Source organism: Alosa sapidissima, chromosome 16 (assembly GCF_018492685.1).
Source record: "Alosa sapidissima isolate fAloSap1 chromosome 16, fAloSap1.pri, whole genome shotgun sequence".
NCBI lineage: Eukaryota > Metazoa > Chordata > Actinopteri > Clupeiformes > Clupeidae > Alosa > Alosa sapidissima.
In genome coordinates this window covers 22243821-22271231 of record NC_055972.1, presented here as the reverse complement: position 1 = coordinate 22271231, position 27411 = coordinate 22243821, and the positions used below count along the sequence as shown (strand labels likewise).

Sequence of the window (27411 nt, the reverse complement as noted above, 5' to 3'; positions counted from 1 at the left end):
TGCATTTAACACCATCCAACCCCTAATGCTGCAGGACAAACTGGCCAGGATGCGGGTGGGTCCACTCCTGGTGTCATGTATAACCAACTACCCCACAGACTGACAGACCACAGTTTGTCAGGTTGAAGGACATCACATCTGAGACTGTAGTCAGCAGCACACTTCTATTCACTCTCTACATTACATTACATTACATTACATTTGGCTGACGCATTTTTAACCAAAGCATCTAACAACATGGTTAACAGTTTACGTTTTTTAAAGCAATTCTTTGAACAATTTTAGGACAATTTAAAAACGGTAAAGTACAGTAAGAATAAGTGCATCAGTGAGTGCTGTTTTTAAACAGTTGAGTGTCAGTTCAAGACGGGTGGTAAGTGCTAGAATCAGCAAGAATTGTTGTAAGTGGTGCTATGAGATGAGATGTTCTCTAAAGTAAGTGGTGGTATGAATTGTCTATACATGGTGGACTTCAGTTACATCTCCAAACTATGCTATACTCAGAAGTTTGGTAATGACACAGTCAACGTCGGGTGCATCACGGGTGACCAGAAGGAGGAGTACAGGAGTCTGTTGAGAGATTTTGTTGCCTGGTGCCATTCGAACCACCTGCAGCTCAACACTACAAAAACTAAAGGGGTGAAAGGTAGTGGGCACCTACAGTACAAGTACCTTGGGCTGCACCTGGATGACAAACTAGACTGGACAAGTAACACCGAGCACCTCTACAAAAGAGGTCAAAGCAGGCTACACAAGCTGATCAGGCGGACTGGCTCTCTGGTTGGCATGGAGCTAGACTCCCTGGTGGCAGTGGTAGAAAAAAAGATACTGAATAAACTACTGACTATCTATCTATCTATCCCTCTCTGTCACCATCTCTCTCTCTCTCTCTCTTTTTGCTATCTTACTGTGTCCAGAGATTGTGACACCTTCCTGTGTGTTCAAGGGTTAGAACGTACAATATCTACACAGAGTTCAGAGGAACAACAGTGACAGCAGGTAAACTTGGCCCAGGTGCTTATGAATGTTTACCACTCCGCTCATTCAGGTGAGGGTTCAGCTCTGATTTGCTTTGGAAGGCACTCATGAAAGTAATGCGAGTCAGAGCCCACCCCCCACCCCCCCACTGCATCCAGGAAATTGTGACACAGCACAGTCAACAGTCATCAGAGGCAGCTTATCATAGACTGAGTGAGAGTGAGGACGATTATTCCTGCAGCTTGACTGGTAAACCAAAGGGGGCTAAGAAAACTAAGGCTGTGAGTTTGGTTCTCCACAGAGAAACACTCTGCACTCTGTCTAATGAATTTGTTAGGGTTCTGGCTTGAATTTCTATCTTTTCTATTTTTATACTATTTTCATTTGCTTTGTTTATTTTGCTGTGTGGCTCTGTTGTTGTTTTGATCCCGCCCTCACCTGTCCTGTTACACTTCCTGTAATTGTAGCTCCTTCCATATACATTAGAAAGCTAGGTACCGAATTGTCCCTTGAGTTCTATGGGCTCTGTGCACTAGCTCAGCGGTTCTTAAACTGGGGGTCGGGACGCAAGCGCAAGAGCTGTGCAAGAACTGGCCTGCCGCTGCGTTGACCAAAGCGCAGTGCAAGCAGCATTTTGCTGATTAGCCGCTCTTGCGCATGCCGCGGTCAAAGTTGAACCATGTTGAACTTTGACCTCAGCGCGCTGCAAATCATAGGTATTTTGCGCTGAGCCCGGCAGCAACCACAACACAAATATTTGGGACATTACCTCAACCAAGAGCAACCTAGCGGCAAGCGCATCGCATGCCACGTACAATGTGAATCCCCCCCTTAAGTCGGGTATTCTCAGACAAGATAAGGGTAGTTCTCCAGGTTAAACTGGTCACATGACTCCCCTCTATCCAATGCCTGTTCAGTAAATAATGCCCCCTCCATACGAATGCATGAATGCAACACCCTCCATACGAATTCCCTCAGTCTGTGGGGAAGACTCAGTAAGAGCAAAAACAAGTCACAGACAGAAACAAACAGGCAGACAGACAGAGAGACAGACATTGTGGCAAAAAGAAAAGGACATATAGTTATTGTGATACAGAAACAGAGAGAAGGGAGAGAGATATTGAGAAAGAGAGAGAGAGAGAGAGAGAGAGAGAGAGAGAGAGAGAGAGAGAGAAATAACAGCAGACAGAGGACACAGGGAGTAACCAGAACGTGAAGCTAGTACAAACAGATAGAGGAAAGGTGTGTGTGTCATGTTTGACTCCAGCATGCTGCTGCTGGCTGGTCTGGTGATGGTCCTGCTGCTGCTGGCCTGGAGGAGGAGGGGGACACGGGGGCTTCCACTGCCCCCAGGCCCCACTGGACTACCCCTGCTGGGAAACCTGCCCCAAGTGGACAAGAGAGCACCCTTCAAGACCTTCATGAAGGTGAGCAAAGTAGCACTTTGGGTTTGTCTGCAAAGTTATCCATTCATAGCTGTGCAAGTATGTGCATGAAAAGAATGTGACCCTGCTTGTGGTTTTAGAAAGTTGGTACTTGACAGTATCGACATAAGAGTGACATGACACTGTCATGAACACATGACACTGTCATGACACATGAAACCTAATCCTAACCCTAATCCTAACGTCTAACCCCAACCCCAACCCTAACCATAACTCTAAACCTAACCCTTGTTATGACAAAAACCGAATGTCACTTAATAACAGAAGCGACATGTCATAAACGTTTATGACTTGTTTATAACACGTTCATGACAGTGTCATGTCACTCTTATGTCAACACTGTCAAGTAAAGTGTAACCATACTTGTTCTTTCATCGCGAGTGGTCCAAAAGGACTGTAAACAATAAGGGCTGGTTTGCCATACATGGCATGGGTTAGGCAGAATTAGGCATGGATTAGGAAAAGAGAACTTCTACATTTTTTGTGGAGGTGAAGGAATAACAACAGGCAGAAACTATCTCCAAAGAGCTATATTTACTGACAAGGTAATGTTTCACGATTCTCACAAGGCCGTTGCTGTATAGCTGTGCTAGGTAAATGATTCACTTATTAAAGTTCATTTACCATCAAATTGGCTCCATAAAGGTTATATTAAGGTGAAAAATAATTTAGGACAAGGTTTTATAGCTGTACAGGAGACCAGACCATGGGTATTTACAGAGGGACTCCAAATGATGAAACTCCCCTGATTCTGTTTTTTTCTTTCTCAGTGGAGTAAGCAGTATGGGCCGGTCATGACTGTGAACCTTGGGCCTGTGCGGATAGTGACCCTCAGTGGGTACCAGACAGTGAAGGAGGCCCTAGTGGACCAGGCTGATGACTTCACAGGAAGGGCACCACTTCCGTTCTTGAACCGGGTCGTCAAGGGATACGGTAAGATCATAAAAACAAAATTTCTGGTTGTCTACTAAAAGTGATCTTGTGGTTATTGATTGCCATTCTGGCTGTTTATGATCAGGCCATCAAATCTATGCAGTCTGTTGATTTTCTTCGTCAGGCCTGGCAATCAGTAATGGTGAGCGCTGGCGTCAGCTGAGACGCTTCACACTGAGCACACTCAGGGACTTTGGGATGGGCCGCAAGAAGATGGAGCAGTGGATTCAGGAGGAGAGCAGACACCTGCTGGAGAGCCTGAGAGAAACCAAGTGTGAGTCTGTGTGGGTGTATGTGTGTGGCAAACAAACATGTGCATTTGATTAAGTATGGACAAAACTAAGCAATTTCATATACAGGGCCACCATACATTCTCTAGATCTCTCTCTCTCTCTCTCTCTCCTTCAGCGGCCCCTTTTGACCCCACGTTCTTCCTGAGTCGTGCCGTGTCTAACGTGATTTGTGCTCTGGTGTTTGGACAACGCTTCAGCTACGATGACACTAACTTTCTGCGTCTGCTGGAGATTATCTCAGATGTGTTTCGCTTCGGAAGCACACCATGGGGACAGGTAGAAAAATGACACAAACTAAAACAACTCTTATAGCTATTAGATTAGATTAGATTAGATTCAACTTTATTGTCATTGTACAGAGTACAAGTACAAAGACAACAAAATGCAGTTTGCGTCTAATCAGAAGTGCAAAAAAGCAGAAAAGTGCAATGTGATATACAAATTATAGACAGGTGGTGCATAGACAAGACAAGAACTATAGTGCAGTGTAAACAGTAGTTGTAGTAGCAGTGTATACAGTTGGTTTATAGAAGGTGGTTTAGAGTAATATAAATTAAATATAAATGTGTGCAGTGTATTAGCATTTACCTTATAAAAGCAGAATAAATATGGCTATGTAATATTCACAATCTATGAACAACAATGTAGTGGCAGTACCATTACAACAGTAGTAAGAATAATATAGAAATATGCAGTGTATCAACAGAATATATTATATAAAAAAATTGAATAAATATGGATATTCAGTATGAACCATATAGACAGGTATGTACAGTATGTACAGCTATGTGCAGTGTGGTAAGAGCACCATTGTATTGCAGAAACAGTAACATTATAAGAGTAGTAAAAATAAGTGTATGTGCAGGATAAATAGTATGAAGAGCAGTGGGATATTACTATGTATATGTGTAATTACAGTATATACATCTGTAAATAAATGGGGGCGTAGTTGGTTGGTTGTCACTGGGCTGCAGCGCTAGAGTTCAGTAGAGTGACAGCCGCAGGACAGAAGCTTTTTCTAAACCTGCTGGTTCGGGTGCGGAGAGATCTATAACGCCTCCCAAAGGGGAGTGGGGTGAACACTCTGTGGTTGGGGTGAGTCTTTGATGATGCTGTGCGCAAGCATCCCTTGCCCTGGATGGCCTCGATGGAGGGGAGTGAGGAACTGGTGATGCGTTGGGCAGTTTTCACCACCCACTGCAGTGCTTTTCGGTCGTAGGCAGAGCAGTTGCCATACCAAACTGTCCAATTACAGAAGGAGGTATTGATGGCCAGTTCACTGAGTTCGGAGTTTGGTGATTAGTTTGGAGGGGATGATGGTGTTGAATGCTGAGCTGAAGTAAATTAACAGCATTCTCATATAGGTGTTGCTATTGTCAAGGTGGGACAGGGCAGAGTGAAGTGCCATAGAGATGGCATCCTCTGTGTTTTCCTGTTCTGACGGTAGGCAAATTGGTAGGGATTGAACAGTGCAATAACTTTGCTTATTATTAAATATTAAGTATGACTATGAAAAGACAAGAATGGATTAGTTTAAAACTTAAAAGATCCAGATATTAAAAAGAAAATCTGTGTGGGCGCATGTTCACTTTGCTCCAAAAGGATTACTCGTCCACTCGTGTGTTCCTAGTGTTGGACTATGTTTCTCCTGATCCAGGCTACAACCCTTCTTCCCCACAGCTGTACAACATCTTCCCCCGTCTGATGACTTACGCACCCGGCCCCCACCAAAAATTCTTCCAACGCATTGACAAACTTAGGGAGTTTGTAATAGGGAAGATCCACCAGCACAAGGAGACTCTGGACCCAGACAACCCTCGAGACTTCATCGACTGTTTCCTCATCAGAATTGAGCAGGTAGGCAGGAGACAACTAATATGATTTATAGTGGGCTAGCTGAGTAAACCCATATGAAAAAGGTCTACAAAAATCATGTAGTAATCATACTTTTCAAAACATTTCAATATAATTCAATACATTTCATATTACAATGCCATGATACCCTTTAACATGCATGGTTGATCAAAAATGAAACATACATTTTTCTATTTCTGCATGAAAGTGGCCAAAATGATTTGTGTGAACATGCTGACAGACAGTATATGAAAAACATTATACTAATATACATTTTCCATATAGGGTCAGTGGGATATTGAGTGACCTTGTTGCCAAATCCAAAATTTTGAGAAGTGAATTCAGTCAGTTCACTTCAGCAATGCATAGGCTGTATTTTAGACATTTTGCTCATGTTGCTTTTGAACTTTACGTTCTATCAAGTACCCTGCTAATCATTCATCTCTGGCATGGACTTTAGTTACATGTCTGACATTCAATGAGAGATAGCCTACAACAACATGCATAATCAAACTTTACAAAGTGTGCAGAGCAGATAGACATGGTGTATAGCCTGCTACAAGCTAACCACGTCCCATCATTCTCACTTACCATATGTGTCTTTTTACTGTCTTAGGAGAGAGACCTTCCCACCACAGAGTTCTTCTATGATAATCTAGTCTCCACTGTCCTGAACCTTTTCTTTGCTGGCACAGAGACCACCAGCACAACCATGAGATATGCTATCATGCTTCTAATCAAACATCCAAAGATACAGGGTAGGGCTCGAATATACACACACACACACGCACACACTACTAGAACATCATAATGCTTTAGAAGTGCAGGCATGTTCATATACTAACAGTTATACAGACCTATGTCAGTTTCCAAGATACATTATGAGTACTTTATAAACAATTATGCATACCTATAACACTTTAAACACATTATGTTGTCTGTCTGATTTCTAGAGCACATGCATAATGAGATTGAGACAGTGATTGGCGCACATCGCATTCCACAAATGGAAGACAGGAAGTCCCTTCCCTACACTGATGCTGTCATTCATGAGGCCCAGCGCTACCTGGACATCGTGCCCCTCAATCTCCCCCACTATGCCACTAAGGACATCTCTTTCAGAGGCTATACCATCCCCAAGGTCTGTCCACTCCACATGTCAGTGGAACACCTCTCTGCCACTGTACTACACAGCCTACACGCCTGTGTGACAACCCAGGTTTGGCTCCAGAACAGGTTTACTTTGTAACTTTGCGATTGCTTGATGTTCAGTAACAACTGACTGTTGTATCGAGTGGGCAGCCGTTGCCTACTGGTTAGTGAATCAGACGGAAGAGCAGCCGGTTCGACCGGTAGGAAACGTGTGTGTGTGGTTTACAGAAACAGCGCTGTCCCATTTCCACACATACGTGCTCTTGAATCCTCAACTACTCTGCAGCAGCAATGGCTGTCCACTGATCTGGGTGTTTGTGTGTACTACTCACTGTGTGGTCACTGCTCCTAGTGTGTGTGTGTGTGTGTATGTGTGTGTGTTCACTAACCACAGATGTGTCAAATGTAGCAGAAGAATTGGATAATAGTATCTATCTAGTGGTTGATTACACTAGTGATAGACTGTTTGATCAGCTGATCAATCAGACTGATTAATGGCGTAATGTGTCATAATTGTCACTGGCAGAGTAAAGTGCTCACAAGGCCGATTGAACAAAACATGTCTGCCCTTGAGCAAGGCACCTAACCCCTCACTGCTCTAGCAGGCAGCTCACTGCATCGGGATTAGTGTGTGCTTCACCTAATCACCTCACTGTGTGTTCACTGTGTGCAGTGTGTTTCACTAATTCACTGATTGGGATAAATGCAGAGACCAAATTTCCCTCACGGGATCAAAAGAGTATATATACTTATTTGGCTCTGCTTTAGCGACACATCTGTAAAATACTAATGAAAAAATGCTAATGAGATTACAGCGTATGTGAGAAAAGTGATAAAAGCCTAAGTACAGACAGCTGTGAAGATAAAACTTACTGTTATACTTCCTGATCCCTGACCCCTTGCAGGACACCGTGATCATTCCCATGCTGCACTCTGTGCTCCGGGATGAGGACCAATGGGAGAACGCCTGGACCTTCAACCCTGACCACTTCCTGGACAAAAATGGCAACTTCAAGAAGAACCCTGCCTTTTTCGCCTTCTCGGCAGGTGTGGAGAGTTTGGTTTGTTTGCTGTTTATGAAAGAAGTCTGTAAAGACATATTTCATTCTAACTTTGTTAGGCATTATATTGGCAAATGTAGGCTAGGTAACATTAACGGTAGATATATCTATGGTGTGGCACTGTTTGATGAGTCGGCATGTAGGTTAATGAATACACCTGCACTCGTAAAACAGTTAGCGGTGTAGAATGTTCCGGCACTCATGGTTCATATGTAGCAAGCAGTGGGTAACTTAACGCTACCGTAACACACTAACAATAGTGTCACATTAAGGCAGCATGGGAAGCTATTTACATACAGAATAATGAGTTACAAATCTGCACAGTACCATAATGCCCTGCTATTTACATTGATTGATTCATCAAAATGTATATAAGGTTAATACACAGTGATGGGTTATACATGGGAATGCATTTCTTTTCATTTTTCTTTCTGATTGAAGCACGATTTGAATTCTATTTTATTTGAATATATGGGCACCACAGTTAATACACGGGTGTGTTTTTATTTTACAGAAAATACTGTCATGTGGTTTACACACAAGGCGGTTGGCTAACTGCTGAGTTTACTTGACAGATGCTTTTATTCAAATATATAAATATATAAAAGGATAACAACAGGAAAACACAACCAGAATGATAGGATGCTTTGTCAGATTACTATAGATACAATATGTGTGTGTGTGTGTGTGTATTTCTCAGGTAAGCGGGCGTGTGTGGGTGAGTCATTGGCGAGGATGGAGCTTCTGCTCTTCATGGTGTCCATAGTGCAGCAGTTCCACCTCAGCACCTCTGGAGGACCATCCAGTATTGACATAAAGCCCGAGTTCAGCAGCTTTGGGAACATACCCCGCCGATATGAGCTCATCGCCACCCCCCGTTGATTAGCCATGGTACTACAGGACAGTATACCTAGAATCTCAGGTCATGAGGCTCTTTTCGAGGGTTTTTTTCTGAACTGGAACATGTGAACCGATTGTAAATCCAGACTACTGCTATTACCATTACTATCACAAGGATTACTCGGCTGAATTACCCCTCTTTGCAGTGTTTCTATCAGTCTAAACTGTTGCTTAGTGTATTAAAGATGGTTTGCGTTCAATCTGCACTATATATAAGTATACTTTTTTGATCCCGTGAGGGAAATTTGGTCTCTGCACACAGTGAACACACACTAATCCCGGCACAGTGAGCTGCCTGCAACAACAGCGGTGCTCGGGGAGCAGTGAAGGGTTAGGTGCCTTGCTCAAGGGCACTTCAGCCGTGCCTACTGGTTGGGGTTCGAACCGGCAACCCTCCGGTTACAAGTCCGAAGCACTAACCAGTAGGCCACAGCTGCCCCTTGATCTACATGATCTACATTCAATACAGCTATTACTTTTGTTACACATGTCTCCTCATCTGACTTTTGGTGTGAATCTAAAGGTGTGGTAGACCTATAATATTTCTTTGAACAAAGAAGAGGTTTTTTTTTAGATAATGATCTGGGTCTGATTTTTTTTTGGCTGTTGCTGTTGATCGTCAGCATTTTCATATTGTGATTGTAAATAAATACTTTTGTCTTTCTGTATATTTGTTTTTAACTTTTCTTATTCTGGATGTCAGCACTGAGTTCGCTGTAATCATGTTTTTAAGTGGGTTTAGTGGCCAGCATATCACATGTGACTGGATATACACTGGTAATTCTAGACATTTTTAACAAGGGTGGCACTAGTGAGGCACTGATTAATTCAAGGGTGGCATGAGGCAAAACATCCAGATAAACAGAAACAGCACAAATACATTAGGGAAACCATGCACCAAACACCATACTCATGAATTGAAGGACAAAAAACACCAATACTATACTCTCACATAAAATGTTTTTATATTTGAATAAAAAATTATTGTTGTTAAAGTTGTCTATCACTGGGTTATGCTGTGCTAAAACAAATTCCATCATGGAGACATATCCATGTCATAGTCCATATACTAGTCTGAAGAGATCCTAGGTTTTCCGTTCCTTTTTAAACTGGGCAGTGGATTCACACTGCCTGATGTCATTTGGAAGTGAGTTCCATAGCTTTGGGGCTGTGTGGGAGAACGCTCTCTCTCCCATGGTGCTGAGGTTCATCTTGGGCACCTTGAGCAGACCAGCTGATGAGGACCGCAGCGAGTGGGAAGGGGTGTAGCTCTCCAGGAGGTCGGTGATATAGTTGGGAGCAAGGTTATGGGGCCTTATATGTCAACAGTAGGATCTTAAACTGGACTCTCTGGGTAACTGGTAACCAGTGTAGCTGTTACAGTACAGGTGTTATATGGCTTGTGGACTTTGTGCCTGTTACTATCCTGGCTGCAGAGTTCTGAATTATTTGGAGGCGATGGAGTGATTTATGTGGAATGCCAGAAAAGATGGAGTTGCAGTAATTAATGCGGGATGTAACATAGGCGTTTACAAGTACTTCTGCACTCTGCTGACTGAGGGAGGGGCGCAGTCTTGCGATGTTGTGCAGATGGAAAAAGGCGCTGCGAGACACACTGTTAATATGGGCAGTGAATGAAAGTGTGCTGTCTAGTATAACACCAAGACTCTTCACCTTGGTGGAGCAGGCAATGTTGGAGCCATCTACAGATAGGAAGACTCTATTTTCCATCTTTGCCAGCGTTGCTTTTGAGCCAACAACAAGTAATTCAGTCTTCTTACTGTTCAGTTTTAGGTAGTTGTTAGTCATCCACAGATTGATATCGTGCAGACAGGCAGTTATTGCAGCAGGAGGAAGGGAGATAATCGGTTTGGTGGACATATAAAGCTGGGTGTCATCAGCATAGCAGTGAAACTGAACACCATGTTGCCTCAGGATATTTCCCAGTGGGAGGAGGTAGATGATGAAGAGCAGGGGCCCCAGAACAGACCCCTGTGGCACTCCCTTCGTGACAGCAGCACTCTCCGACTTGTGGTCCAAAATCTGGACAAGCTGTGTCCTGCCAAAAATAATTTGACCAGCTGACAAAGAGCTTAAGTCATCCAAAATCAACAAACACTTCTCAACTAAATGCTTCAAATATTTCTGTATGAAACAGGAATGAAATAAACACCAATTAAAGACTAACCGTAATCTAAATTATTGCCTAACGTCTTAAAAAATGACTTGCTGGTTAAGCCAGCGATCTACCAATGAGGTAGCCTAGTTTCTATGGGAGCATAACGTTACATTCATAATGCTACAGACCCTAAGTCTCAATCCCATTTCTCATTCTTCCCCTTTCCCTTCACCTAGCCTACCCCATGTCCCTCGAAACAGAGTAGCAAGACATAGGGGTGAGAATATTCCCCTTGGATATGGGACACCACTATAGGGGACAGCTGGGACGATCAAAACACTTAAATAAAATTTATAAAGAGATTGTACCACACTGAAAGTTAATGTTTTGTCACAAGCGAAAACCTACAGCTGTCTATTGTCAAATACAGTTGCATTTTCAGCTCTGAACAAAACCGTTCAGGAATTATTTAAGCAAAAGTGGAACGTGCGCAATGTTTAATTTATTCCTCCTGATCGGGACGAATAAAACAGGCATTTGAGACAGGTCTGTTTTTTGATTGGCTTAGCTTCCTGTATGCTGTCGATTCAAAGTTTTTTGCACATTTGGCTGCAAAGATCTAGCTCTATAATATTTGCTTGGTGGCTGTCGATTAGAGGATGTCGGGCAAGAAAAGAAAGGTGGAGGACATCAGCTATAGAAGTCAAATTATGATGTAGTTCAAGGCACAGAAATGGCAGAAACTTTTTTTGGTACAAATCTAGTTTACAGTGCTAAATAGCCAAATGATGGAAATTAGCACCCGCCACCAGCCAAATGCGGGTGAATTTGAGCACTGGTGGGTGAATTTGCCTGGCCTGTAGATGGCTGGACACAGTTTTATGTGAATATCTTGAGAACCATAGAGATCCCCCTTTAGAGTTTTTGCCCCAGACAAAAAAAAAGAAAAAAAAAACAGTATATCTTGCATAATCCCCTGACCTGATCTGTTCAGAGGTGAGAGAACAGAAATTGTCCATACTGACCCCAGTGAACCTTCCTCTCATTAACGGTGTTGGAGAAAGTCTCACATTGTTGTAAGCTTTGTTTGTTTTGATATTGAGGTATGGACTGCAGGCTGGTTGGGTGTGCAAAGGTGAGTACTGCTTCTCTGCACAAAGATCACTACAGCTGTGTCTATTTTGGACACAGATTTCATTCACTTAAACATATGGCAATGATATTTTATATTCCAAAGCAATTACAATATCAATAAGCAAGTAAACTTTCCTTAAGTCAAATTATAAGGTGTCTATTTAGGCTAACATGGCACACACTCATTTACATAGGGATGGAGAAATTGACAAATTGACAAGCGTGATTTATTTTTGCGGAGAGAATGTGCACTGAGCACCGGTCATATTTTGTACTGCTTTGCGGTTCATGTAGTTATTTTACTGTTTCAATGTAATACTTTAATTATTTTCTATTTCATATTTATGAAAGTTTTAGTTTTATATTAATAATACCACATGCCTACCTAGAAAATGTTTTTGCAACGTCAGTTGGTTTCATATTACATAATTAAGTTTTTCCCAGTTTACATCCATTTGAGGTCTGACATGATTTCTCATTCAATTATGCTCCTATAGTTTTGGAGATGCTGCCAGGCTGTTGTCAGGGTTTCTTGTTTCTGTGCTGAAATCTGGACTGAGGGCTTTGCAGGCTGACAGCCTGCTGACGGTACAGACTTACCTCTGTCCTACTGCTGCAGGTGTGGTGACAGATTTAAAGATGCGCATTGTGCCAGAGGTTACGGTACTGACTTACCTCTGTCCTACTGCTGGAGGTGTGGTGACAGATTTAAAGATGCGCATTGTGCCAGAGGTTACGGTACTGACTTACCTCTGTCCTACTGCTGACAGTAACTCCACCCACTGGCTTCCTCCATCACAGAGTAAATAAAACCTCTCAGTTCACGATAAAAACAGAGAGGGTGCCAGAGTGAGAGACAGACACTCAGAGGCAGTGAAGGTAAAAAAAGAAAAAAGATAAGGAGACTCAGAGAGCAAGAGAGAGAGAGAGTAATTGATTAGGTTGAAGGACCGACCAAGACAGCAGTGTGGGAAATCTCCCCTTCAGAAAGAGGAAGGTGCCTTGACCCTTTGTGGAGTGAGTTTATATTTGCATTTTACACAATGTCCCAACTTTTTCTGATTTGGGGTTGTAGTACGTATTTTTTGACATTTATTTAAAAAATCTCAGTGCATCCTTTATAGTGCCATACAATGGAATGTGCAGTGAACCACATTCTCATCACAAAATGCTATTTTATAATCTTAGACTAACAGTATCTACATCCTGTTAACAGCAGTCACTGGCTGTAGAGGAGGTGTGTGTGCGTCATGTTTGAGTCCAGCATGCTGCTGCTGGCTGGTCTGGCGATGGTCCTGCTGCTGCTGGCCTGGAGGAGGAGGGGGACACGGGGGCTTCCACTGCCCCCAGGCCCCGCTGGACTACCCCTGCTGGGAAACCTGCCCCAAGTGGACAAGAGTGCACCCTATAAGACCTTTATGAAGGTGAGGTGTAGGCACATACTACATTCTGCTTTTGTTTGTTGATTATTATGACTGCCGCGTAGCAAAATGGCGGTCATAATAGGTTTTGTCAGAGTTTTTTCTGCCTTGGGGATTTTAAAGTATGGATGTATGGTGGTTAGAAGTGTAAATATCAATTAGAAACCTAAATCTATTTATAATTATTAATTTGCAAACAAATAACTGGCGTCAGTGACGTCTTTTACATGAAGATCCCGGAACTATGCTTCTACTATCATTCTACCACAGGTCGAGAGGTGTAGTTGTAACGTAGTGTAATGATGCATCGGACTATGTAAGGGACTGTTCGTTATTTATAAACGGGGCCACCGGAGGGATTTTGAGTGCTTCAATCAAAAGTTGCATGACCCTCCCCTGCCTGCAAGAAAATTTTCAACGACCCTCCAGCAGTTTTTTCAAAAAAGACATGACCCTCCCCGGCCAATTGTCGATATCTTCCGCCCACGCTTTTAAGCACTATGAAAACACATCGACTTAAGCTACCATTCTAAAATCAACCTCTGCTTTCTGATCTTACACATCACACTTCACCAAGATGGTGGCCATTTCAGTAGATTTACTCACTAACATTGTTGTGGAAACACAATAAGCATGGAAACTAAATGCACACTTCCTGCAACTGCATTAGCCTACTTGAAATAAGTTACTCCTCTAGTAAGTATTCACATGAAATAAAACAATAAAACATTGAGACCATTCAACAAAGCACACTGGCTAATAACAAATTCAACTTGTTGCTATGGACTCGTCTCTAGGCTTCCTCAGTCATTGTAAAGCTGCTGAAGCTGAACATTATCCAAAACTCAATTTCTCAGACGAACGTCAATTTGGGAGCTTGCTACACTCCTTCCTTCTCAAATGACTTGAAAAGGCGTTTGCACCAGGGGCGGAGCCAGAGGGGTGGCTCGGGGTGGCACAGGCCACCCTTGAAATTTGATTGGTCACCCCAGGTGCCACCCCAAAATCCTAGTCTACGGTTGGCTATTATGACGGTCTAAGGCGGGACGTTTCTTGATGCACTTGCAGCGCTAGTTTGAAGTGTCAGACAGACATCAGAAAGTGGCAAACACGCTTGCCATTATACATGACTTACTGTTTTTAGCATGTGAGTTTAGGCCTGCTTGTGCTAACATGCAAAGATATCTATTTACCTATCGCATCTGCCAGTGCCTATTTATCTAATCACACACACAAGTTGCATCATCCTAGACTAATTTTCCTACCTGCTTATTTTACCTAGCCTACCCAGCCAACATTTGCTAGGTCATTAAGTGTTAACTGTGGGCCTACTTTTGTAAAAGCCTTTAATGATAATACTGTCCTAATCAAGGTTGGAAAATCGGAGGTTCACAGGCCACTGTGAACTTGGTGCCCCCTTCTTTCAATATTCTTTGCATCTGACTAATAGCGATTTTCATTTAACCTATGGCCTGTCAAATAATCTTAGCATTTACAGCGCAAATTAATTTAGTCTTTTAGGCTACGCAGTGGAGAAAGTGACAGCGCATGGCAAGAAAGAAAGAGCGTCCAACTACCGTAGTCTACTCGCAAAGTAGCCTACTCATCACACATACATTACATGTATCACATCACATGAAAGAGCTTTTAAACGATGTGAGCCACTAGTTGCTGTGGTAAACGGTTCGTGAGAAAAGTAACTTTAATTGAATCATATTATTATACAGTTCCTCGCCCATCTCCCTACCCATTCATCTCGGTGGAATGCTTTGCGAACTCTTCCCATATACAAACAATACATACAAACCATATATCAGAATAAACAGCGGACCTTACCGAACACAAAGGTGTAAAGCATCCCCCTGTACAGATAGCCATTCCAGAGTATTCTGGTTTTGAATTTGCAGCAAATTTCTACATGTCTCCAACTGTGGGCTTTACATTTTATAGCAGGCCAAATAAAACATAAATGTTAAATATAGCCTAGATATTTGTAAATATTAAAATCAGATGATTTACAGGTCTATGTAATATGTAATGTTTCATGTTTTTGTCATGTTTCATACAGTGATGCAGGTCTACTGTACTGTTCATCAATCTCACTCATTATAAACACTCGTCGCATAGGCTACAGGTAGCGATATGAATTCTGGTGACCATTCAACCAGTCAAGGATTTGTTGTGAAATATTTACATTTTGGGAAGTTTACGTAGCTTGGGCTAAACTGTACGTTTCTTTCTTACCCCATGCCTGTTTTATTCGTCCCGACCAGGAGGGATAAATGAAACATTGCACACGTTCCACTTTTGCTTAAATCCTGAATGGTTTTGTTCAGAGCTGAAAGTGCAACTGTATTTGACAAAAGGCAGATATACTGTGAGTTATTGCTAGTGACAAAATATTAACTTTCGGTGTGGTCTCTTTGTAAATAACGTTTAATTAAAAAGTGTTTTGATCGTCCCAGCTGTCCCCTATAGGCTAGGTGTCCTATATCCAAGGGGAATATTCTCACCCCTATGTATTGCCACTCTGTTTCGAGGGACAAGGGGGCTGGGGGAAGGAGAAGGGGAAGGGGAAGAATGACAAATGGGATTGAGCCTTAGGGCCTGTAGCATTATGAATGTAACATTATGTTTAGATTAAGGTTAGTCTTTAATTGGTGTTTATTTCATTCATGTTTCATGCAAAAGTATTTTAAGCATTTAGTTCAGAGGTGTTTGTTGATTTTGGATGACTTTGTTATAGCTCTTTGCCAATTCAGACAAAAAAAGCAGGTCAAATTATTTTAACAGCTACAAAAATAGATGGCCATAGATAGCCATATAATATAATAGAATATATTTTAATGTCCCTATGATGGAATTTGTTTTAGCACAGCATAACCCATTGATAGACAACTTAGATTTAATATGTTTGTTTATTTGTATTTGCATTTTATTCAAATACATTTTATGTGAGAGTATGGTCTTTGCCTTTAAATTGATGAGTATGGTGTTTGGTGCATGGTTTTCCTAATGTATTTGTGCTAATTTAATATCTTGAGTCTGTTTCTGTTTATCTGGATGTTTTGCCACCCTTGAATTAATCAGTAAAAATGTCTAGAATCGCCACTGGTTTGCACAATTTCACAAATAATCACAGGGACCGAAAAATACCTAACATGCCAACTTTTTCCGGGTTTATCATTTTAACTTTTCCCCGCTGTCTTGCCGTTTTAATATTTTCCCGTAGAATATCCCATATTACTGTAATACTCTCATAACATTAGTCCTGCATTCTGGCCTGTCTCTGTGTTGTCCTGTTGTTACCCCTTGCCCTTCCAGTGAAACAGATGTATTCAAATCATCGTTTTGCTTGCTTGAATGGGAACTCAGAGTGATGTTAACCTAGGCCTATTTAAGTTAACGACGTGGTTGTTGTGAGAGCACGATTCATTGACGCTTGCAGTGTTCAGCCGTAGGCTATGTCTACGTGCGCACCTGCCAGGTTACTTAGCTACGATTAGACAAAGAATTCCCCCTGTATAGGCCTATTCACTCCAAGTTGGCCTACCATAACTTACCAACTCTACACTGTAGACCATAAACTGGCTATTTATATGACCAATGTATTTGTTCAACTTTATGAAGTAGAATTACGCACTGCTACTTGGAACGTAACACATTTTTGTTGGCAGGAGAGAGAATGACAGCGATTAACAAATTGCACTTGTTGCTGGTTACCAATAAATAGGGCCTACTATATATTTTTTTGCAAACAACAAAAACAGAAAGGATGGAGACAGCAAAGCTAGAGATGGGCAGGAACAAGGTCAATTGGTAGAATTGCTTGTCAAAACGTTAGGAGCTGGATGTGTGGATGAATGAAGCACAAGTATGCTTTATGTTAAGCATGCACACTGTTTAAAGTTAGGCTACAAGTAAACCAAAGTTAAATTTAGCTTTTTTAGGGCTGGATAAAGTTGACCAAATGGATATAGGCTGTTAGGCGTGAATAAAGTAGGCTTCTTTGTTGCTCCAACCCTTCCAACGTTAATGGGGACGAATGTTGACATTTTCCGTATTTTGCGTGAGAAACCCGGGAAATCTCCCTTATTTTCATTGTTCAATGTTGACAGAGCTATGGAACGAAAGAGAACGTTATATGGTGAAAGAAATCAACAATCAAACAAGCCACTTTGATGCTTCAAAATGACAATACAAAACGAGATGAATATTACAGTTTATTTTTCAACATCAGCTAAATGGTTTTGGAAACAGACTGTCTGTAGTGATCTAAAACAACAATAGTCTACGATGCGCGCATCTTGCAGGCAGGCAAAATTGAAAGGGCACGCACACACACATAAAAAACACATGCAGACAAGCACATGCAACAAGCAACACAAGCAGGCATGCACGCACACCACACACACACACAAACATAAAACACACACACACAAGCAGGCAAGTAGACGCATGCACACACACACACACACACACACACCATTACACCCCCCCCCCCCCCCACACACACACACACACTCACAAGCGAAAACTCACACACAGAAAAGCACACATATACACAAAAGCAAACGCACACATGCACACACTCATTTACATACACAAAAGTTGTGAGAGTAGGGGATGGAGTAGAAGATGGAGACAAATTGACAAGCGTGATTTATTTTTGCGGAGAGAATGTGCAGGACTGAGCGGTGGTCATATGTTGTACCGCTTCATTTTCATCATTTGTCACTGCCTGACAATCGGTCCTCACAGGCTTGATTCCCTTAAGAACCACGGACCGTTGTGAGTCTGTGTCACTTTGTATGAAAGCATTAGCTAAATACCGGCTAAATACCAATCAACTTTAACTTTGAACACTGTATAGTTTGAATGGGACAGGTACTTGTGCTAAATTCTGTTAGCAGTGTCTGCCATTTAGCTGGTTTAACCACTCAGGGTTGTGTTATATCAGTATTGTAACCATGTTCTTTCTCTCCCATCCCAGTGGAGTAAAGAGTATGGGCCAGTCATCACTGTGCATCTTGGACCCAAGCGCTTTGTGATTCTGAGTGGGTACCAAATCGTAAAGGAGGCTCTGGTGGACCAGGCAGATGACTTTGCAGGAAGGGCACCGGTGCCTTTTAGCATCCGGATTCTGAAGGGATACGGTGAGCTGTCTTACTTCTGGACGCCAAACACTCCTGTCACCTCGTACCGTGTCCTTGTTTGGAACACTCTCGTCATTCATTGTCATTTTGAATTTGCCCTGAAGAAGGCCACAGAGGCTTTTAAATGTATATTCCTTGTGAGTGCCTCAGAATTACTGTTTACTCTCGTCATTCACGTTTACAATTATTTATGTAGCAGACATGTTTTATCCAAAGTGACTTATAAAATGAGGATGAGAGTAGTTTCTGGGTCTCAGTGGCACTGTGGATCTTGTCATTGTAAAAAGCCTTCTTTGTAGCAGTGATGGTAGACTTGAAAAAAGAATGAGCTGGGGGGTGTGAGCGCAGAGGCAGCTAGATAGGGAAAATGGAAAGGAGACAGCCTGTGGAGGTTTCATCGGAAGGAGGGTTGTTTCAAGAGTCACTCATTGACCTGTTAAAGGATAATTCCGGTATTTAGCACTTTGAGTCCCTTTTCTGGTTTGTTTTGGATGAACTAGAGTGGTGGACACCGAAATTTTGACGATGGGTCCTGTCTCGAATTTCTAACTCGTTTTGAATCGCCTTTGACTAGCTGGCTATGGGCATGCACAAACATGTCCTTAAAACAACCCTTAACGTTCATTTTTAAAACTGTGCAACTCACCGAGTGGTTAGTGATGTTCGTTGATGTTCCAAAACAAGTAGTGTAGCGAAATACAGTTTCTGTCGTGTTTTATTTGCCCTTTTGTATAATCCCATGGGGGTTGCACAGTTTTGAAAACAAAAAACAAACAGATTTTAACCCCCCCCCCCTCTCTCTTTTGAAAATGCCTTCAGCGGTCCCATTTGACCCCACTTTCCTCTTGGCCAGTGCCGTGTCCAATGTGATCTGTGCTCTGGTGTTCGGACAGCGCTTCAGCTACGATGACGTCAACTTCCTGCGTCTGCTGCAGATTATTAATAACGTAGTTCGCAATGGGAGCAGCCCCTGGGGACCGGTATGGAAAGGAAGAGAGGATGGACTGAGGGAATGAAAAAAAGGAAAGAGAGAAAAACGGGGAAAGAGAGAAAACAGAAGGAAAGAGAGAAAACAGAGGGAATGAGAGAAAACAGAGGGAAAGAGAGAAAGAGAAGGAAAGAGAGAAAACAAAGGGAATGGGAGAGGATTGGAAATAATCCGCTTTAACCTCTCTGGTAGAATTAAATTCATTAGGAAGTGGAATCAAGGATCTTTGATTCCACTTCCTGTCATACCAATAGACCTCTGAAGTTCGCCTATAAAAAAAGCTACCATCTTTCCCCATATAAGGAGGTCCAGTATCTTGAGATTTTTCCTGTGGGAAAATAACATGGGGAAATCGGAAACGTTTTGCTCTACACATTTTTGTCCTCTGCCTTCGAGTGGATACTGTGATCTCCAGTACGTGAAGGCGGCACACTTTGATTTTTGTTATCCCAGAGCTAACGTGCGATGCAACTTTCCATTAAGTTAGTTAGCAAGTTACCTCTGGGGTAGCAAAAAAGTGTGTTCAGGAAAACTTCTGCATTTCAGACTTTTTCATCCCCACGAGAGACTTTAACAGGTGCAATAATTCAAAATCCCCATGTTATTTTCCCGTAGGGAAAATCGCCAGATACCGGGCAAATTTTTTGTAGGCGAACTTCAGGTCTATTCCAATTCCAATTCAATTCATGAATTGAATGGCCAAATCCAGAATTATGCATTTTGCAGAAGCCTGCCACTAATATGCTCACACAAAAACACAGTCCACCTTTTTCTTCAGTCAATCAAATCAGTCTTGTTCAATATTCAGTTGATGACTAGTAGAGATACCAGCATACCTTGTAAGCCATTCCATTTTCCTCTCCCCCAAACAGCTGTACAACATCTTCCCCAAGCTGATGGATCACCTCCCCGGCCCCCATCAAACTGTGTTCAAACAGATGGAGGAAACAAAAGCCTTTATTAAAGAAAAGATCCATCAGCACAAGGAAACTCTGGACCCAGACAACCCTCGAGACTTCATCGACTGTTTCCTCATCAGACTCGAGAAGGTAAGTTGCTTAATGTAGATAGCACACCTCTTATTTCACATCTTTGTACAAACTCTGTCATTCCGGTGCTATGCAAAAGAATCAATATGATGAACTTATATCTAACTATTAGGAGAAAGACATCGCAACAACAGAGTTCCACTATGATAACCTGGTAGCAACGGTTATGAACCTTTTCTTGGCTGGGACTGAGACCACCAGCACAACCATCAGATATGCCCTTATGATACTCATAAAGCACCCGGACACTCAAGGTAAAACCATGGGCTACACACACACACACACACACACACACACTTAGGGAAAGTGAGAGATATGGATTAGGTTTAAGTGCATATGGGTCCAATCCATACGTCTATATGGAAGTTTTATCTGTTTTTCCTCATTTCTGCAGAACGTTTGCATAAGGAGATTGATTCGCTGCTTGGCCAACACGGTGTCCCGCAAATGGAGGACAGGAAGTCCCTCCCCTTCACTGATGCTGTCATCCATGAAGTTCAGCGCTATATGGACCTTGTACCTCTCAATGTTCCCCACTATGCCACCAAGGACATCTCATTCAAGGGCTACACCATTCCTAAGGTACACCTAAGTTACATAAACATAAACATCCATAAGATATGTTAGGGCTGATTCAGACTGGCTGCGTGGCGTGAATGTGGTGTGTCTGTTGCGCGTGGCAAACTGTTTTGAATGGAAACGGTTCCAACACGCTTGCGTGCTGCGTGAAAAATAGGCGTTTGTCCTATTTCCAGCAGGCACGCTTTTTCGACGCGGCTCGAGCGTGTCACGCAGGCAGTGTGCAAGCTATAGTCTGTTAACATGGGAGCCGAAATAAAAACATGGACACGCCACGCAGCTGACAGGCTCACGCCACACAGCCTGTCTGAACCAGCCCTTATGTTTATCCATCCACAAGCATAAGACTTTTCACTCAGAACTCAGAGTGGGGTTACTTTAAAACACCCCAGTGTTTGCACACTTCCTGACCTCTGACCCCTTGCAGGACACCGTGATCATCCCCATGCTGCACTCTGTGCTCCGGGACGAGGACCAATGGGAGAAACCCTGGAACTTTAACCCTGACCACTTCCTGGACAAGAACGGCAACTTCAAGAAGAACCCAGCATTCCTTCCCTTCTCTGCAGGTAGGAGGATAGAGTTAATCTTGAATCTTGAATACATATTAGAGAGAGGGTAAAACTCCTTTCATTCCATTTAACCGTCTAAGTCTACAAATGATAAATAATGAGTAAATGTTATCTATGTGTGTGTGTGTGTGTGTGTGTGTGTTGTGTTGTGTATTTCTCAGGTAAACGGGTGTGTGCAGGTGAGTCATTGGCGAGGATGGAGCTTCTGCTCTTCCTGGTGTCCATAGTGCAGCAGTTCCACCTCAGCACCCCTGGAGGACCATCCAGCATTGACATAAAGCCAGAGCACAGCAGCTTCACCAATGTGCCCCACCAATACCAGCTCATTTTCACCCCCCGTTGACCAATAGTGGTACTACAGCCCAGAACCAAAAAGCCTCCACCAACCTCTTCATCTCTTTAACGCCTTGCAGACTGTTCTATATTTACTGGTGAATGAAGAGTAAGGACTCCTTTAGTATTGGTTCAAGGCCAGGTATAAATTCTAAATTATATGTTAATTTAAAATGTTTAAATGGATGTATTTTTTAATTTACATTTTAAGAATCCACATTACAGTTTTTCTCAATCACTTTAATGCTTGTGTCAACTCTGACATCACATTTTCAAAACAATTAACACGCAGGTCTAAGCAAAAGCACTCTGGCCAAAATTACACATTTTGATTGCAAAAAGCTCTTACTCTCTCAAAACATTTAAAACATGCAGCAAAAGCAAATTTTGCCTTCAAACAACACATCTTTTCCACACCTTAGGGATAAATAAAGTATCTATCTATCAATCTATCAATCAATCAATCAATCAATCTATATATCTATCTATCTATCTATCTATCTATCTATCTATCTTGTAGTCAAATCACTGTGTGATTTCAATCAAGCATTACACACTGGACATCAAAATGCAAAACATAGTTCTCAAAATGAGGAATTTCAGCCTTCATTTTTGCTTTCTCAGTGCCATAGTAAAACTGTGAAAAGACAACATTGAATAAAAATGAATTGAATTCATTCCTCCCAAGATGTAATTGTCATTGGCATATAATACCTACTGTACAGTAAGCACCTAGACAAGACAAATTTCACTGAACTACAACTTGTAATTGGGGGCCAAGCAGGACCCCATTGAGTTAGTAGCTTTTCCTATTATTATTCTGCCATTGGAGTCTATGGCAGCCCATAGAACGCCTGGCTAAAAAGTGCAGATTTTTTGGCAGAAAGTTTCGGGACACTCCACTGACCACTCACACTCATTTACGGACCTCTAAACCCAGCCATCTAGCGCCACCAACAGGTCAAAATCTGGCCGAAAATTAGTTATGAAATTTGGCACACTGATTCAACACTGTCCCATCATCACTCTCACTAATTTCCAGAACTCTATGCACAACACTCTAGCGCCACCAATGGGTCGAACCTGGATTGCCTTCACGCATGTGACCATTGAACGGTGCCTCCGATTTTCACATATCAGGCACCGTTGGAATCCCTGGACCGACCTAAGTTCAATGACCCCTATTACGTCACTTTCCGCCATATTGGACTTCCGCCATATTGGATTTAGTCCAAACTCTACAAAAAGTTTCAGCGGTCACAAATTTCATCCGATTTTCACGGAACTTGGCGGAGATGATCTTCTGCCCGAGCCGCACAAACGATACTTGCCAGATTTTTTTTAAATTTCAATTTTGTTTGCCCGTGACAGCCAATCAAATACGGTGACGAAGCCGCCTAACAGGAAGTGGGCTAACATCTCAGCTACGCTTTAATGTATGAAGTCCAAACTTGGCACAGGGACTTGGTATCTGATTGTGAGAACACACTAGGAAATTTGTCATCATTTGGCCTCTATAGGGGGCGCTGCAATACAGGAAGTGAGCTTGTATCTCAGAAACGCTTTGATGTACAAAGTCCAAACTTGGTATAAGGACCTGTTACCACATTGTGATGACACACTAGGACATTGGCATCATTTGGCCTCTATAGGGGGCGCTGCAATACAGGAAGTGAACTCGTATCTCAGCAACGCTTTGATGTATGAAGTCCAAACTTGGTATAAGGACCTGTTACCACATTGTGATGACACACTAGGACATTGGCATCATTTGGCCTCTATAGGGGGCACTGCAATACAGGAAGTGAACTCGTATCTCAGCAACGCTTTGATGTATGAAGTCCAAACTTGGTATAGAGACTTGGTACCTGATTGTGGGGACGCACAAGGAAATTGCCATTATTTGGCCTCTACAGGGGGCGCTGCAATACAGGAAGTGAGCTTGTATCTCAGCAACACTTTGATGTATGAAGTCCAGACTTGGTACAGGGACTTAGTATCTGATTGTGATGACTCAATTGGAAATTGGCATCATTTGGCCTCTACAGGGGGCACTGCAATACAGGAAGTGAGCTTGTATCTCAGCAACGCTTTGATGTATGAAGTCCAAAGTTAATACAGAGACAAAGTGGCTGATTGTGAGGACATGCAAGGAAAGTGGTCTCATTTGGCCTCTAGGGGTGCTGTAATAGACAAATTGAGCTCACATCTCAGCAACTCTTTGGTGTATGAAGTCCAGAGACATGGTAGCTGATTGTGATAATGCACAAGGACATTGGTCTAATTTTCGCCTCTAGGGGCACTATAACAAAGTAAATGAGCTTATTTCTCAGCCTTTCTTTATCCAATTGCAATCAAACTTGCTGTGAGTGCTTGCTCATGCCATGGCAACGCCATTCCTGCTATAGCGCACTGCTTGGCCCCCACATTGCTGCTTGCAGCTATATTTAAAATAGACCGTATATTACATTTTTTCTCCTGATTGTTTTGATTCTTGTGTCACCTCTGACATCACATTCTCAAAACAGTTAACACCCATGTCTGAACAAAAGCACTCTGGCCAAAATGACACATTTTGCTTGCAAAACATCTTACATCTGTATTAACTGTTTTGCAAAAGGATGTGAGAACTGTGTGAACCCAATGAAAACATGTGAACACATTCGCAAGAGATTACTTCTGCTGTGCAAAGAAAGTGTTCATGAAGACCAAGTGGATCCCAGTTTCCTGAAGCAGGTCAAAGCAATCAAGAAAAACTGTAAACACCTGGACTTGTCAGCTTTTGTACTGTTTTCTTCACTAAATAGACAATACAGTACCTTCTCTAAATGTGCCTTATCCATACTTGCAAATAGCAACACAGAACAGACATGGGATCTCTTATGGATAATGAATGATTGCTGATTGAAGAATAGTGCAAAGGAGATTCAAATATTGACATTACAAGTTCATAATTTTGCAAGCAATATCTGTTAGCTGTGAATAAATATTTTCCATTTGTCTCACACACTTAATCCAAAGAAGTTTGGATTCTTTGTATGATAACTGTGTTACATGTTTTGAAAAAGGATGTGAAACATGTGTTAAACCAATGAAAATGCGTTAAATCATTTGCAAAAGATTACTTCTGTTGGGCTGAGAAGGTAAAGATCAAGATCAAGTGGATCCCAGAGTTGATTGGACAGGAGTCGGCATGGCCACCCTGATCAGTCTGCGGCTATGGAGTCCCATAGACAACAAACTGCCATGCACTGTGTGTTCTGAAACCTTTCTATCAGAAACATTAGCCCTACAGTACCTTTGTTCTGTAAGCAATTTTAGCTATCTTTCTGCCTCTTCTGTAAGCAGTGCCAGTGATTTTTGTCATCTGAACATGGCACCACAAGAGGGCAATAATAGATCAAGTAAATCCAACTGGTTTTGGGATTATCTTGTATAGAAAATAAAATCAACCAAAGGAACAAAGTTTGCATTGAATCTGTTCGGTCCAGGAACGGGGGTTACAAGGGTGCGGTGGAGGATACATCACAGGTGCGCAGCCTATCGAGCGTTCGCTCAGGATCTGATGAACGAACGTAGGAATTCCATTTGGAATCAAACGAGTGCAAAATTCAGACTGGGTTGAGTTATTTGATTTGGACACCCGAGTAATTATGACCGCCGCACAGCGAAGCGGCGGTCATATAGGTGTAGTCAGATTTTTTTTTCTTTTTTTTTTTTTCTTCTTTTTTTTCTTTTTCGCATGCCCAAATTTCCGTCAATGATTCCCGGGACACTGAAAGACCGGGGTACACGAAACTTGGTGGGCATGTAACCCCACATGGATATCATGGAACCATCGTTTTTCGTTTTGATCTGTAGCCCCCCCGCTGGACTGGACCCCCCGAAAGGAGGGTAGGGCAGACACAGTTTTCTGTGAATATCTCGAAAACCGTAGGGTTTAGGAGGACCATTTTTTTTTTTGTATGTTGATCTCAAGGGGCCATGTCAACCCATTCCATAACCACTCATTTCATGTATAGCGCCACCTAGTTAAACACAAACAAGTAAAAATGAGGTGTTGTAATTGAAGGTATCTGTGACCTAACATAGTCAAAACTGCACAAAATTGGAAGTGTAGGATCATTATGACACCCTCTGTATGCACGCCAATTTTTGTGGAATTCCGTTCATGGGGGGCCACACAATAAATTAATTTATGTTACTATACACCAACTGGCCTGTAGGTGGCCGGAGACAGTTTTCTGTGAATATCTCGAGAACCGTAGGGCCTAGGAGGTCCACCTTTTTTATGTATGTTGGTCTTAAGGGGGCATGTCAACCCATCCCATTACCACTTATTTCATGTATAGCGCCACCTAGTTAAAAATTAAAAAGCAAAAAATTAGGTGTTTTCATCACAATATCTCTGGCTGACAAGGTCAAAACTGCACGAAATTAAAAGTGTAGGATCATTATGACACCCTCCGAATGCATGCCAAGTTTTGTGTACTTTCGTTCATGGGGGGCCTTACAATAAAATAATTTATGTGTACATTTAGTGACGTACACCAACAAGGCTACTCTGCGAGTGATAAAGTTGTATGAAGCCTATCTGTAGGCCTACACGTCAAAAATATACCTGTGGTTACACGGCAAATATTTACTTCTGGTTAGCACACGTAAAAATATTACATCTGTACACGTAAAATGTTTGCGTGTGGAGACGTAATGTTTTTACACCTGCAGGCATTTCGTTATTAGACGTTTTGACCCTGTTTGCATGCCATATTATTGAGGTGCCAAATGGCGTCATATAATTCCAACGTATGATTGAACATTTAAATTATATTGTGATAAATGTAGTAGGCCTGAAGCAATAGAGAAAATAAAGTTTCCAAATCATGATATTTTTAGCTTAACAGTATTAATTAGGTCTCTGGAGAAATAAGTTAAATTAACATTTAATGTGATAAACTTAATCAGCTGTTTTAGTTAAACATGGCCAATAGATGCATTCTTTTTCTTTTTGCAGTTGGAAAACTGAAAATGCAGAGCAATGAACTGGACATGTACCCCACTCTCCTCTGGGAGGCGCTACAGGACTCTCTGCACCCGAACTTATTAACTTATTAACAACCATAACTTATTATTTTTTACAGTGTAGGTATTGAATAATTACATAAAGCTGCTTAGCTTACATAGTGCACAGCATGCAGCTATCCTCTCACTATGTGTTTCTTTGCAACCTGACACCTGAGTCGGGTCTCTGCATGTTTGCAATGACTGACATGTATACTGAAAACGGATCCATTCATGGTCTCTCTCTCTTTCTCTCTCTCTCTCTAGGACTTTACTTTTCACTGCCTCTCCCTTATTGGTTGATATTTTGTGAAGTGTGAAGTGAGCTAGAGGAAGGAACCAGGAACGTCTGCCAGTCTAGATTTTATGCTTTACAAAACCTT

At 42.1% G+C, this 27411-nt stretch overlaps 1 protein-coding gene across 1 annotated transcript; it reads left to right on the top strand.

Moving 5' to 3' along the window:
* The first annotated feature begins 1849 nt into the window (after positions 1 to 1849).
* On the top strand, positions 1850 to 22385 carry LOC121685625. The gene is made up of 19 exons (XM_042066236.1): positions 1850 to 2405; positions 3194 to 3356; positions 3481 to 3630; positions 3765 to 3925; positions 5330 to 5506; positions 6120 to 6261; positions 6457 to 6644; positions 7561 to 7702; positions 8417 to 8593; positions 11852 to 11870; positions 12367 to 12607; positions 13102 to 13293; positions 18284 to 18446; positions 19266 to 19426; positions 20307 to 20483; positions 20596 to 20737; positions 20878 to 21065; positions 21490 to 21631; positions 21796 to 22385. The coding sequence occupies exons 1-19, from the start codon at positions 2232 to 2234 to the stop codon at positions 21975 to 21977; spliced, it is 3081 nt and encodes a 1026-aa protein (XP_041922170.1). The 5' UTR covers positions 1850 to 2231; the 3' UTR covers positions 21978 to 22385.
* The last annotated feature ends 5026 nt before the right edge of the window (positions 22386 to 27411 follow it).